Source organism: Lynx canadensis, chromosome C1 (genome assembly GCF_007474595.2).
Source record: "Lynx canadensis isolate LIC74 chromosome C1, mLynCan4.pri.v2, whole genome shotgun sequence".
In the NCBI taxonomy this organism is placed as follows: domain Eukaryota; kingdom Metazoa; phylum Chordata; class Mammalia; order Carnivora; family Felidae; genus Lynx; species Lynx canadensis.
In genome coordinates this window covers 97377088-97392307 of record NC_044310.1, presented here as the reverse complement: position 1 = coordinate 97392307, position 15220 = coordinate 97377088, and the positions used below count along the sequence as shown (strand labels likewise).

Genomic DNA, 15220 nt, shown 5'->3' with positions numbered 1-15220 from the left:
AAGCAGGCTCTGCATTCAGTGAGGAGCCTGATGTGGGGCTTGATCCAACCACCCTGGGATCATGACCTGAGCTAAAGTCAAGAGTCGGATGCTCAACCAATTGAGTCACCCAGGTGCCCTTGGTTGCTATCTTTGAGATCTCAGTATAGACTCTTCAAGAACCCTTTTCTGTGTTCCTGTTCTAGAGTTTTTTGTCACTCATGTCATCTCTATCACAACTCTATTTAAATTTTTGTTTTCTCCTTACTCAGGATGTAAGGGAAGGAAGAAGAATACCATATGTTATCTTGTTTACTGCGGTATCCCTACCCTTTGAATGCTTTCTGGCAAATAGAAGAATTCAGTGCATATCACTAACGACTGCATACTTTTAAAAAGTTTTAAAGTCACAACATGATATCATATATACAGAGAAGTACTTAAAAATACAGTGTAAGGAGTGACTAAAATATCTTTACAAATCTGGATTTTTGGTGTATTTTTATATCTAACTACTTGATAAATGAAACTTTTATTTCTTTAAAAGAATTGTTTTAATGCTTACTTACAATTGAGAGAGAGAGAGCACGAGAGGCGGAAGGGCAGAGAGAGGGAGACAGAATCCAAAGCAGGTTCCAGGCTCTGAGATGTCAGCACAGAGCCTGATGCGGGGCTTGAACCCATGAACCCATGAGATCATTCCCTGAGCAGAAGTTGGATGCTTAAGTGACTCAGCCACCCAGGTGCCCCTTCTTTCTTTTTAAATTTTTTTTTTCAACGTTTATTTATTTTTGGGACAGAGAGAGACAGAGCATGAACGGGCGAGGGGCAGAGAGAGAGGGAGACACAGAATCGGAAACAGGCTCCAGGCTCTGAGCCATCAGCCCAGAGCCTGACGCGGGGCTCGAACTCACGGACCGCGAGATCGTGACCTGGCTGAAGTCGGACGCCCAACCGACTGCGCCACCCAGGCGCCCCCCCTTCTTTCTTTTTAAAATGTTTGTTTATTTATTTTTGAGAGAGCATAAATAGGGGAGGGGCAGAGAAAGAGACAGAAAATACAAAGCAGGCTCTGTGCTGTAGATTAGACATTGTAGAAGAAAAGATCCATGAATTTGAAGACAGCATTAGAAAGTAATAGCCTGTTGTCTTACTGAAGTCTTCCGTAACTGCAGTATCAGCTGATGTCACTGTGTGCCCTTTGAGATTTAATTAAAGTTGGCTTTCATTCCCTGTTCTCTTTATGTGAGAATCCTAATGTCTTCAAGTTTTCTTGAAATTTCTACCCTTTTAGGTTCCCATAGTTGCTCAGAGTTCCTACTCTCTGCAATTCTTCCTGAACTCTTAGGGCTTATTATCATTTCCCCTTCATATAGAGCCTTAAGTAAGGAACATAGTCTCATTTTAAAATTTTCTTAAAAACATGAAGTCTCGGGGCGCCTGGGTGGCTCAGTCGGTTAAGCGTCCGACTTCAGCTCAGGTCATGATCTCGCGGTTTGTGGGTTCGAGCCCCGCGTCAGGCTCTGTGCTGACGGCTCAGAGCCTGGACCCTGCTTCAGATTCTGTGTCTCCCTCTCTCTGCCCCTCCCCTGCTCACACACTGACTCTCTCTGTCTTTCAATAATAAACGTTAAATTTTTTTTAATAAAAAAAATGAGGTCTTTATGTGCATAGTAGACTTTTTGTTGTTGTTGAAGGATTGAGGTTTTACATTGTTACAATGCAAATCATTTAAAATTACTGGTAAAAATAGCAGTGATAACTAATTTTAAGCCCTTACGGTGCTTCAGTAAGCAAAGCACCATGCTTATTAAGAGCTTTGTGTATTTTGACCAATTTAATTCTTGAAATAGTCCTGTAAACTAAATATTAATTATAAATTTGTTTAAAGAAGAACCAACACACAGAGCGTTATCCAAATTATTCAACTGTTACTGTGAAGATGGAACATACATCGTTAAATTTTCTAAAGATTAAATGAGAGAATCCATGTAGGATACTTAGCACAAGACACCTGAAAACATAAGTAAGTTCTCAAAAGAGCTATTGCTATCTATACATTGATAAGTGCTTAGATAATATGATGTTTGGGACTTATTTCAAAGTAATCTTGAAGATAGAGTGGTGGGGGGTATCAACAAAATTATCTATAAATAGATACTCCAAAAATACTTACTTACTTACTTACTTACTTACTTATTTATTTATTTATTTAGAGAGACAGCGTGAGTGGGGGAGGGGCAGGGTGGGGGGGAGAGAGAGAGAATCCCAAGCAGGCTTCACACTGTCAGTGCAGAGCCTGATGCGGGGCTCGAACCCATGAAACCACAAGATCATGACCTGATCTGAAACTGAGAGACGCTTACCCAACTGAGCCACCCAGGCACCCCACTTTTAAAAATATTTTTTTTAATGTTTGTTTATTTTTGAGAGAGAGACAGAGAGCCCAAGTGGGGAAGGGGCAGAGAGAGAGGGGAACAGAGGATTTCCAAAATGGGCTCAGAGCCCAATATGGGGGTGGAACTCATGAACTGTGAGATCATGACCTGAGCTGAAGTTGCACGCCTAACTGACTGAGCCACCCAGGCGCCCCTAAATAGATACTTTTGAAAATGGGTGGTAGGTTCAGTGGAATTGAACTGCTAATATATGTTTAAAATTTTATGTTATTTTTAAAATGGAGTACTGAATTACAAAAGAAACTGAGTCAGAATTACTATGTGACAGGTTTAAAAAGTTTCCCTAGATACTAGTTTGGTTATAAACTAAGATGATACATTTTTCTAGAAGTGCCAGAGTAAAATCTTATCAATTGTTACATGCTGACAGTTATTAAATAATACTGTGATTACTTGGTGAGTAGCATCCCTGTACAGCTCAGGACCTAGTAAGACTAAATGTTATAGTTTGGGGGTGTCTGGGTGGCTTAGTTGGTTAAGTGTCTGACTCTTGATTTCAGCTCAGGTCATAATACCAGTGTTGTGGGATTGAGCTCTGAGTCAGTCTCCGTGCTGAGAGTGGAGCCTGCTTAGTATTCTCTCTCTCCTTCCTTCTCTCTGTCTCTGTCTCTGTCTCTGTCTCTCTCTCTCTCTTTGCCGCTTCCCTGCTTGCACTCTATTTCTCAAATAAATAAACATTTTGAAAAAAGTTATGGTTTGAAGTTAGTAGATAATTGACTTTCAGTCTTTTTACCTTTTTTAAAACATAGTTTTTACTTTTATTTTAGAGAGAGAGCATGAGTGACGTAGAGGGGGAGAGGGAGGAAGACAGGAAGAGAGAGAGAATCTCAAGCAGGCTCCACACCCAGTGCAGAGCCTGACGTGGGTCCCTGTCCCATGACCTTGGGATCAGGACCTGAGCCAAAATCAAGAGTTGGTTTCTCAACGCACTGAGCCACCCAGGAGCCCCCTCAGTCTTTTTAAAAAAAAAACTGTTCTTATTCATCTCCCAGTCTTTACTTATGAGAACCATGTTTTCAAGAATTTCTGAGCAAACTGCATTAAACAGTAATTTATTTCTCAATAATAAAAAACACATATAATCCATGTGATGATTTCTGTTCAAAAGTAGATAACCAGTGGTATATTTAGTATACTCAGTTTCTATAATTCTAACCAAAACCACTGAAAGTCTTACCTAGCCTGTTCTAACTAAATCATGGGCACCTGTAATTTTTACCTACACATTTTGAAATGCTGAATATAGCTCATTGTGAGTAGAAGCCCAGGTTAAGAATCACTACTTCTGCTTCATATGCAAGATTAGCACCTAAGAAATGGCTTTTGTGTATTTACATGTTAATCAGAATTATACTTAATCTATTTATATGTTATTCTTTTTTTTCCTCCCCATTTCTATAATTTTGATTGAAAATGCAGTGTTACTCTGGCTAAGAGAATCAGAAGTAACTTGTAGCCACAATTACTTCCATATTGCTTTTTTGTTGTTCAAGCTCCATTTTTTTCTTCTGAGTATATAATTGAAATTAAACAAGTGAACAGAGACAAATCTGATTATCACTATTCATTCAAGCTCTTAATTGTTCACTATTTATTTATTATCTGAAGGCAGTTTAAGCAAAATGTGCAAGTCTTTTTTTTAGCATCTGGCATTTCTCTACTTTTCTAGTTTTGCTTTCTTTTCCTTAATCTTCAAAATGACAGCTTCAGAACTGTGTAGTTTTATACATTCTGATTTTTTTTTTTCCCAGCGAGAGAGAGCTTACCTTCCTCCTAAAGTTTATCTCAAGCACTCTTAATTATCCTTAAAACATCCAGCTCAGATGTTAACTCCTGTATAAGTGGAGGAAAGGACACATACTTAAATGTAGGTATATCATAGTGTGTTTGCTTACTACTTGCTCACATGAATCAACAAGATACTTCTGTGCCTTTTTTTTTTTTTTTTTAACATTTATTTATTTTGAAAGAGAGAATGTGAGCAGGGGAGGGGCAAAGAGACAGGGAGAGAGCTATTTCCAAACAGGCTCTGGGCTGTCAGTGTGGAGCCTGACACAGGGCTTGATCACATGAACTGTGAGATCATGACCTGAGCCGAAATTAAGAGTTGAACACTTAACCTTCTGAGCCACCCAGGTGCCCCAAGAAGATATTTCTAGAAGCAAGATTCTAAAACATTTATTTTTAGGTGAAAAGAGAAATACATTTGTACAGGGTTAAATTTTACAAATTAAAATTTTGTGAATTATGATACCAGTTGACCTTTCTACCAAACGCCTTTCTATTTATGACATAATCTAACTCAAAATCAAATTAGACAGAGTCACAAAGATCTTTCTTCCTCCCAATCTAAAGCTCACGGAGTTTAAAAGGTTAGCATGGTAATCTCATATTCCCACTTCATTTGTACAGGTTTAACAAAGTAAAATTTTATTTTGGATATGGAGAAATTATTATGGAATAAATCAAATGTTCTTCAATGAAAGAATGAAATGAAACAGGAATCTTTAGGTTACCTGTCTTATAGTAGATAGTTTTATTTTGAAATTAAAATACCCTTGTCCTTTTGTGCTACTTAATACCTTCAAAGGTATAATACAAGGTATACAAGTGCTAGACTTTACATTATACATGGGTGGGGTTATTTTTGCTTTAAAGAAATTCTTAAAAATCATAAAGTGGTCAATTTTGTTATATATATTTTACTACAATAAAAAATTCTTCGAATCATTGCACAAAATAAAAACCTCACTTGCTCTGTAACACCAGTCCTTATATTGCTCTACATTTTGCTTTCTGCTGCCCTCCATTTTTCCTTTTCCTCTTGAACCTAGCACTGTGAAACTTTCCTTCATCTTACCAAACTTTCCTTAGTGGTCACAACTTCCATGGCCTTTTCTCCCTTAATTGAGATCTTCACTGAAGACACAAACATCTAGATGCTCATAGTCTTCCTATTAATACCAGTTCCTGCCTTTACTTAAGTGATTTTAGTAGCTACATAGACACTTGTAACTTTGTCAGTATGTTGAACTCATTTCCAGTGGCATTTTGCATGTGCCTTAGGTAGGCATTTAATTTTAGGTAATCCTATGGACCTTACTTTAACTAGAGCCATGTAAACTCCCAAATCATCGTAGATGCTGGTATCTCCATTGTCTAAGCTGTTTGTGCAACTATGCTAGCTTGTATTATGTTTTGATACCTTATCTGAGTTATTGTCAAAGAGTTCTAGCTGATCATCCTGTTTTCCCTTTTCAGATTTACCTTTTCTATGTCTGATGAATTTCCTAGAACATAAATCTGATTATTACATCTTGGTTAGAATTTTTCAAGGGTTTCCCATTACTGGGAAGATAAAATCCAAATATTAGCATGGTATACCCAGCACTTCACAGTCTGATTCTGGATTTTATTAATTATTATCTCCTATTCTGACCTTTACATGGCTTTCATTGGCTAAATTGAAGTCTTTGTAGTTCCCCAAATATGCCTCTGCATTTAGCATAGGATATTATTTTGACTTCCCTGTGAAGCTTTCCTTGGTATCAAGGCTGACTTTAGCATTATGTTCTTTTTTCAGTCTGTATATATTTCCATTATAGCTCTTATCACCGTATGGTGTCATTTCATATGTGTGCCTATTTATTACAAGAATATGAAGAATAATGGATTTTTTTTTTTTACTCATGTATCCCTAGCATACAGAAGAATCCCAAAAATATTTGTTGACTTAATGAGCAATTTACACAAAGGAAATAAAACCAGCAAAGAAAACCATTCTACCTTCCTAGTAATCAAAGAACTGTAGTCTTTACTATGGAGTCCAAATTTTCACTGTAATAATATTAGGAAATACTAACATACACCACTCATGTTAACAAAGTTATAAAACTGGTGTTGGTGATTTTTAATTGATACAACTCTTTTGGAAAATTTTGACTAATATGGTATGGGGAGCTGAAAAATTATTTCAAGTAATGAATGTAAAGATAAAAATTAGATGTAAAATTGTGTATACATTATGATTACACTTGTATTTTATTTTTTATTTATAAAATTTTTTAATGTTTTACTTATTTTTGAGAGAGATACAGAGCATGAAGTGGGGGTGAAGCAGAGTTAGAGAGCGACACAGAATCTGAAGCAGGCTCCAGGCTCTGAGCTGTCAGCACAGAGCCTGCCACGGGGCTCGAACTCATAAGCGATGAGATCATGACGTGAGCCGAAGGCAAAGCCCGGAGCCCGCTTTAGATTCTGTGTCTCCCTCTATCTCTGCTCCTCCCTTGCTTACACTCAGTGTCTGTCCCTCTCTCTCTCCCTCTCTCTCCCTCTGTGTCTCAAAAATAAATATTAAAAAATTAAAAATAAAATGCATAATAAAAAGACTAAGGAATATAACCGTGGTAGTTAGTAGTGGTTTTATGATGTTAAAACTATGGGTAGTTTTCCCACCTTTGAAAGTATTTTCTGTAATGTTACAGATTTTATGATATAAAATGTATACAAGCTTCTCCAGTATTTGAATTTGAAAAAAAAAATGTAATTCTGAATCAAAATTCTAATGTAAGAGCACTTGAACAGTTTTTAAGTAAATTTTTCTGGTCTTACAATAAATAGCTTCTTAGGCGTGGGTCAGAAGGGAAGGGATTGGTAGTTAAAAGTTGCTCATGGTAGGGTGTGTGAGGCCAGCATAGAATGCAGATAATTTAAGTTATGGTCTCAAGATTGAATCATGTAGCAATTCTTTATTTTAAGAATTTCAATAGTAAATATTCTGCTTTAAATGTGGTTTTGTTTTTGTTTTAAGGTATCAGTTTCTTGAAGAAGCTTTTCAAAACCAGAAAGGTGCAATTGAGAATCTACTGGCTAAGCTTCTTGAGAAGAAGAATTATGTTCATTTTGCAGCTACTCAGGTGCAGAACAGGTAAGTGTGTTGCCTTAAAACCATAATTTCACTTTAAAAATTATTATACACACTAGATCCAGTTTAAATTTGTTTCCCTTCTGTATTAAGCATATATAGAAAACATTTTTAGAAGGGTAAATATATGTAGGAGTTTGGATTATAATATGTGTTAATTAAGATTTAATTCACCAAAATTTTGAATACTCTTAAAATACATCTTTAACTCTTTTCTAATCAGTAAAACTCTATTCTTTGTAAAGCCTTAGTTAACGATGGAAAAAGCAGTTACTATGTAGAGTTGAATTATAAAACTTTTAACTGTGTGGTTGACATAGTATAGAGGAGAGAATATGAAGAATGTCTCCTTAAAAGAAGCATTTTTAAAGACACTACTTCTTGCAGAATTATTATTATAACTCGTATGTAATAGCACACTTTATGGCACATAGTAAACTCTCAAATTTTGACCATTGCTATTATTTTCATCAGTAATCCCGTCAGCATTTAAAAATTCTATTCAGGTTAATTTCTTAAAAAACTAAATTTATTGATAAGGCAAGTTGGAATAAGTTCCATAAGTGAGTACATTAACAAGATGAGGATTCTTGGGGTAGAAAGATGAACACTTGGAGCTGGCATAATTAAAATCAGTATATTCCTGGAGGTATGAATAGGATTAGTAAGTATTTTTCAGTTTCACAAATATTGAGACTTTTGGTATTTCTAGAATATTAAAATTAATTACTTTATTTAAAATGGCAATACTTAAAAATATTAAATGGATGAATCAATAGCGCATTATACATTAGACTATAAGGTGGCAGAACTTTCATCTTAAGAAGTGATACCAAAAGAAAATAAAGTGTACTCCAAGGTTGTAGGTAATATGTAACGATGCAGTTGACTCTTGAACAACATGGGTTTGAACTGTGTGGGTCTATTTATATGCAGATTTTTTCCCCCTGATAAATACAACATTTTTCCTTTCTCTAGCTGGCTTTATTTATTGTAAGGATACAGTGTATAATGCATGTAGCATACACAATATGTGTTGATCAGCTGTTTATGTTATTGGTAAGACTTCTGGTCAACAGTAGGTTATTAGCTAAGCTTTTGGGGTGTCAAAAGTTATACATGGATTTTTGACTATCTGGGGATAGGTGCTCCTAACCTCCACTTTGCTCAGGGTGAACTGTATGTACTTTACATGCACTAATTATGGATGGTTAATTCTTACGAAAATATCAGGATGTTTTAGTAATACTGCTGATACGTTGTGGGTGATATTGGAGAGGATAGCTAGCTGTCTTATAAATTACAGATGGATGTCCTTTTCAAAGAAAAGATACTTGATTCATATGGCAGTCCCATATTTTTGTACATATGTTTTGTACATATTTTGTATATATGTTCCTGAATCTATGTATAGAGAAGTAGAACAAGAAGTTTATGTGTTTATAAAATTGCAAAGGGTTGGAGAAATTCATGATTTCATCTCCAGAAAGATTTTTTTTAAAGTACTGAAATCTCCAATGTTTCTTTCCCTTTAGACACATAATGACCTATATCTCCATTTTTTAATGTACATTGATTTCTTTCTTCACAATTGAACACGTAGACATGCTTAAACCAAAGGGAGTCTGACAGTGGCTAACTGTTCACTACTTTTAGCACGCTTAATGATTTCACTATTTGGCGGAGTCATTTTAAGTTAGAATCCTACATTATCATTAGCAATCAGCGCTCTTATTTTTAAAAAGACATTTTCCAATCACATTAATAAGGACAAAATTGAATAAAATTTTCAAATAAGTGCCCAAACAAGCACTGAGGTATAGACAAAGGAGGGAAAATTATATTATTATTACTCAAATTTGAAAAGACAATTTAGAAGTTGGAAGTGTGGGTAATAGTTTGTAAAGAAGTTAGAATGTATAAAAGTTGAAGGCTACGTTCTTTGGTTGTTTAACATTTTATACATTTATATCAGTAGGATTCTCCCCCACCCATGAAATAGGTATCAGCAGTTTCATTTTTGCAGCTGAAACCTTCCTATTCTAAAACATCGAACTCTTTTAAAACTGGATTGAAAATGTTTTATGCCCTTAATTCTATATAGTAGGAAAATTATTTTGAGAAGAACCTATGGAAGGAGGGGGCACATTTTAAGTGGTTAAGTTGTAAGTGAAAATAAATGCTTCTAAGCTTAATTCTTATTGTTTCAACAGATAATTACTGTTTGCAACATTGTTCTTTTGCACATTGTTTTTGAAAAGCATTAAGTAGATCCAGTGTGCCAGATTTGACACTAAATAGCAGTTGTTGATGTCAGATGTTTATATATCACATTCATGTCACAGGAGCTAAAGGAGATTGCCATCTAGATTAATAAACTACCTTTATGAATTTAATTTAAAATTACTAAATATTTAATCCATTCTTTGTCTGTATAAATAACTTGTTTAGACCAAACTGAGTGCTCAGGTCTACCGAAACATAAGTTGTACATTTTGACAAGGGTTTCATTTTAATTACTTGCTTAAGTGCCCAGTTGGATGAATTTCTGTAACAGTTGATGATTCAGAGACATAGGATAAGTTGATAACCTAATGATGCATTTCTCTTATTCAGGATAAAAGAAGTAAATGAGACTAACAAACGAGTAGAACAGGAAATTAAAGTGGCCATTTTCACCCTTATCAATGAAATTAATAAGAAAGGAAAATCTCTCTTACAGCAGCTAGAGGTATGGTTCAAAACCAAAATAAAACAACAACTGCTTCTCTTGCTCTTTAGCTGTTTTTAATGTTTATTGAAAGGTCTTTTAGATTGGTTGGGGGGTATGGAAATAAAGACAAATTAAAAACATTTTTCATTTCATTTTCTATTGGAAAATAGAGCTTTACTAAGTTAGTTAATTTGCAGCCCAATTCAGTAATACTGATTTTAGCTGTATAAATGAGGAGATAGTGTTGTCCTCTTAAGAATTAAAGAATTATTACTAAAATGTGATATAAACAAAGACAAAGCCAACCTACTACTCCCCCCTCCCCCACCCCCATCCCTGAATATAGGGCCTCAATTTAACTTTTACATGTGAATGTATACTGGGGTCTGCTTGAGTCATTTGTGTTTTACTTTATTTTAAAAATATTCCATAGTTTTGCTAAAAATGCTGCTCATTTTGAAATTTATAAACTTTAAACTTATTGCATTTTTTAAGATTAATATGCAGATATAAATTTCCAGATAAGAATCCAGTCAGTTTGAAATCCAAATTAAGTTTTAAACAGAGTTGTCTCTACTGACCACAGTTCATTGGTACTCTTTAGTAGGTTCAGGTGATAAGGGGTTGTGTTTTCTGCATCATCAGTAGCAATTTAAGCTATGTATTTGATTTTTTAAATTTCTATTACTTGTAACCTCAACATTTCCACAGATTGTTTTCTGTTCTGTTCCCTCATAGATCATTGTAGAAATACTAGACACATAGTTACATACAAATGAAAGAAATTATGTTGGCAGTATTATTTCTGCATTTCTGTCTTTTGAAATACATCTTTTTATTGAGACACAATTGTGAGATTAAAAGTACTCTCACACATACCATTAAAGTTGGAGGTCTCTTTCCTCTTGTACATTCAGCTGATGCATTTAACTCTAATAGATTTTTGTTTTCAAAGACTGTACGTGGAGAACACTGAGCAGCAACTATTTCCGATAACCTTTTGATAACCTTTTACTGCAAATACACTGTAACTGTAGGTTGAAAATAATCGTAAACCATTTCAAGAACTTTTGAATGAAAAGATGCCTTTTAATGCTAAAATATACAAAAATACTGAATCATAAATCTGCCACACACGCCTAACATGCTGAATTTAAGGAATAATATGTTCTTAAACTTTGTAAAATAAAGGTTTTCCTATGCTTGGTAGAAGGGATGATTTCCAGGGAACTTGTGAATCAAACTTCTGTCAGTTGAATACTTTTATCCATCGTTTTGCATTATAAAATGGGCAGCTTGTTTTCTTAGGAAAAAATTGCCCAATGAGTCAAGTTGAGGTGTTCAGAAAATGGTCAAGTGCGAAGTAGATAGGTTGTTTGGCATACCAAATGTCAGAGCATATAAGATATCACCTGTCCCTTCCGGGAGTTTTAGTTCCTAGGTAGTTTATTTTTCCTTTGCAGCATTTGCCCTCAAATTGGTCCTTCAATTCTTATTTATGCTCTTGTTCTTTGAGAACTTTTGTTATTTCAAAAGGTTCCTTAACTCTACTCTTAGAGTTTTAGAATTTACCTTTCTCATTTTGTCTTTTAAACGTATTTGAAGGAAGAGATTTTAACTTTAGCCTTCTGCTATACCAGTAGGTGGCACTGGTAACACAAAATTTTCTTTGGACCTAAAAGTGTGGAGTTGATTATATCAAACTTCTAAAGGTCAGCTCATTATGCCACAGATTCTGTATATTGGATTAGCCTAATAGATACTATTTTTATTTATTGTTTTTTAATTTATTATTTTTTAAAATTTATTTATTTTAAAAGACAGAGAGGGAGGGAGAGAATCCCAGGCAGGCCCTGGGCTGTCAGCATGGAGCCGGATGGGGGGCTCAGACTCACAAACTTTGAGATCATGACCTGAGGCAAAACCAAGAGTCAGACGCTTAGCTGACTGAGCCACCCAGGAGCCCCTAGATACTATTTTTAACAAAGACATTTTATCTTCTGAAGGAAAAGGGAGACATCAACTAACAATTTTTATATGTGGAATGCCCCTTTGTTAGCTTTGAGAACTGAGTTTTAGTTCTGCCTTTGTTTGCCTAAGTTTAGTTTCCAACTTTTGTTTTGACCAGAGGCTCATTACATAATGAGATGACTGTTAACTTACCCCAATTTTAAAAAGTAACGTAGGTATTGTGTTCGTTTGCAACAGAAACGATGAGTTGGATTTTTCATACAGAATTCTTCATTGAACTCTTGTTCTGTTTCAGAATGTTACAAAAGAAAGACAGATGAAGTTATTACAGCAGCAGAATGACATCACAGGCCTTTCCCGGCAGGTGAAGCATGTGATGAACTTCACAAACTGGGCAATTGCGAGTGGCAGCAGCACAGCTCTACTGTACAGCAAGCGACTGGTGAGACACATAGTGTGTTTATCCACAGGTCTTTACATTGATTTTATTAAGACTTACATTCAGTGAACTGTAGCTGTTTCAAGTCTAGATTTTGTATTTTTGCCAATGTAACCGCCACTGCATTAAGATACAGAAAATTTCCATCACCCACAAAAGTTTCTTTGTTCCCCTCTACTCCTGACCCTAGGCAACCATTAATCTCATTTCTGTTATTTTCTAGAATTTCATGTAAATGGATTCATACAGTATTTACTGTCCTGAAGATACGTGATAAATCATTTCTGCCAGAAATGTGCACTTGATTGCTAATATAGGTAGTCTTTTAAACACAACTGTCTCATCTCAGATCGTGGGGCTACATGAGCTTTTTATGTCTTTACCATGTTTGTTTCCTCAGGTAATACTCAATTTTTAAGACTAATGTGAATTTTTTCCCTTCAAGATTACTTTTCAGTTGCGCCATATTTTGAAAGCACGGTGTGATCCTGTGCCTGCTGCTAATGGAGCAATCCGTTTCCATTGTGATCCCACTTTCTGGGCAAAGAATGTAGTCAATTTAGGTGAGAATTAATTAGTTTTTTCAGTGTGACTGGGAACACTAAATTAGGAGGAGAAAGAATCTAAAACAGATTTTAGATCCTTAAAGCTTTACTGTAACACATAAACTTCTTGGAAAATATGTTCCTCATTGGAAACTCACTTGTGCTCTGTTCGTGACATTTTGAAGAATGTTGAGCGTCTCCTGTGTGTAGATTTTAAAAATGTGTATTATTGTTGACTTTTCCCCCACATATTTGAAAATTGGTAATGACTGTTTTATGTAAAAAACCTAGCATATGGGGCTTCATTCTCTGGAAGAATTTATTAGATGCCCTAATAGTTTGTATATTAATTGTACCGAATTGTCCACTAGAGGAGGCCCTCCAGGATGCTGATGTGTGTGAAAGTCACATTGAGGAATGTTTGAAAGATAAGAGTAGCGCTTTTCCACACAGAAGAGAAATGGGCTTCACTCTTGTCCACAGTGTGGACCTACAGACCATAGGTGAAAGTTACAGAGAGACAGACAAACAGCTCAATTTAAAACAAAGACCCAAAACTTCCCAACAGTTAGAACTGTCTACAGATTGAGGAAACTCACTTTGAAAGTAGTTAAGTTCTCACCACTGGAAGTGGTAAAAGCAGAGGTGAATGAATTTCTGTAAAAAAGTGATCTTTGTGTATATTAAAATTTGGCTATAGCCTTAGAGAAGGCATTGGCAAACTGTATTTTGTGTGGCATGGTAGCTAAGTTTGTTTTTTACATTTTAAAGGCTTGTAAAAATAAATGAAAGTAGAAGAATATATGGCAGATCTTATGTGGTCTGCAAAGCCTAAACTATCCGACCCATTAAAGGAAAGGTTTGCCAACTCTGCCTTACATCCAACCTTCCTAAAATTTGCCTTCTATTCCTAGAAAATAAAGGGCTGTGTGAGAACCAAGGAAAATTGTCATTTCTAGGGACGTAAGTGGCTAAAACATTCCATGTTTCCATGGAAGACAGTCTTGTAGCAGTGTAGTACTCTGCCCTGAATAGTATGGCAATTCAAAGGAAAATGGAATCAGCATTAGCAGTCTTAGATATCCTTGAATCTTGTCCAGGAGAATTGATTTTGACTGACTAGATGCGCCTCCTCCAATAACATCTGTTTCAGATCTTTAATTTTCTGTACATTTGTGTAAATATAGAATAACACACAATACATTATTCTGAATAATCAAAAGTCAGTTATTTGGCTTTGGACTATGTTTCTGATCTTCATCATCTTTAAACCTATCTCCCACCTCTGCTGTCCTGTCAGAAGCTTTGAGTGCTGATAGTTGTGAAAGGAAAGAGGAAAAAATAGTGGCAATCAAAAGTGGATGATTTAATCCGTTTATATGCAAATTATTCTCATTTTTTAAATCCTTCAGGTAATCTAGTAATTGAGAGTAAACCAGCTCCTGGTTATACTCCTAATGTTGTAGTTGGGCAAGTTCCTCCAGGGACAAACCACATTAGTAAAACCCCTGGACAGATTAACTTAGCGCAGCTTCGACTCCAGCACATGCAACAGCAAGTATATGCACAGAAACATCAGCAGTTACAACAGATGAGGATGCAGCAGCCGCCTGCACCCGTATCCACAGCAACGACGACGACACAGCAGCACCCTCGACAAGCAGCCCCACAGATGTTACAGCAGCAGGTGAGTATTAGAGCATGGCACGATTGATAAAAATGATGAAAGCCTCAAGACTGCACTCCGTCCTATTGGGATGAATTGCACATTTCAAAGTGACTAGCAGAGACAAAGCTCAAAGGTCAGAGTTTAAATATTTGCTCTGGGTTTGGCAGGGGCCTGGGGGAGATGTGACAAAGGGCATTAAAGAACTATTTAACATGGGATATGAAACTAACTCATGGTACTATGGAAGAGCAAAAGTTTTTATCCCTCCATTCTAGGTATTTTTTGTTTTCCATGTGTGATTTGGGACCAGAAAGCCAGATATTTTTTACCTAAGATCAGATACATTCCTTAGGCATTTATTCAAACTGTTCCCATCCGTGTATCTCTTTTGATCTCCCCTCCCCCATCCAAATCAAAACCACTAGTCCAGGTTTGGATAAGTTGATGTTGATAGGCTTTACACACACACACACACACACACACACACACACACACACACACACACAGCAGAAGGGATTGGG

The 15220-nt window shown here is 35.9% G+C and overlaps 1 protein-coding gene across 2 annotated transcripts in view; it reads left to right on the top strand.

Moving 5' to 3' along the window:
* TRIM33 (tripartite motif containing 33) overlaps positions 1-15220 on the top strand; it is a 129758-nt gene that overhangs the window by 85270 nt on the left and 29268 nt on the right. For both annotated transcript variants that reach the window (XM_030327556.1, XM_030327555.1), the window contains exons 5-9: positions 7249-7365; positions 9979-10093; positions 12342-12488; positions 12931-13048; positions 14443-14717. In XM_030327556.1, coding sequence (XP_030183416.1) covers positions 7249-7365; positions 9979-10093; positions 12342-12488; positions 12931-13048; positions 14443-14717 — 772 coding nt within the window. The remainder of the gene's footprint in view (positions 1-7248; positions 7366-9978; positions 10094-12341; positions 12489-12930; positions 13049-14442; positions 14718-15220) is intronic.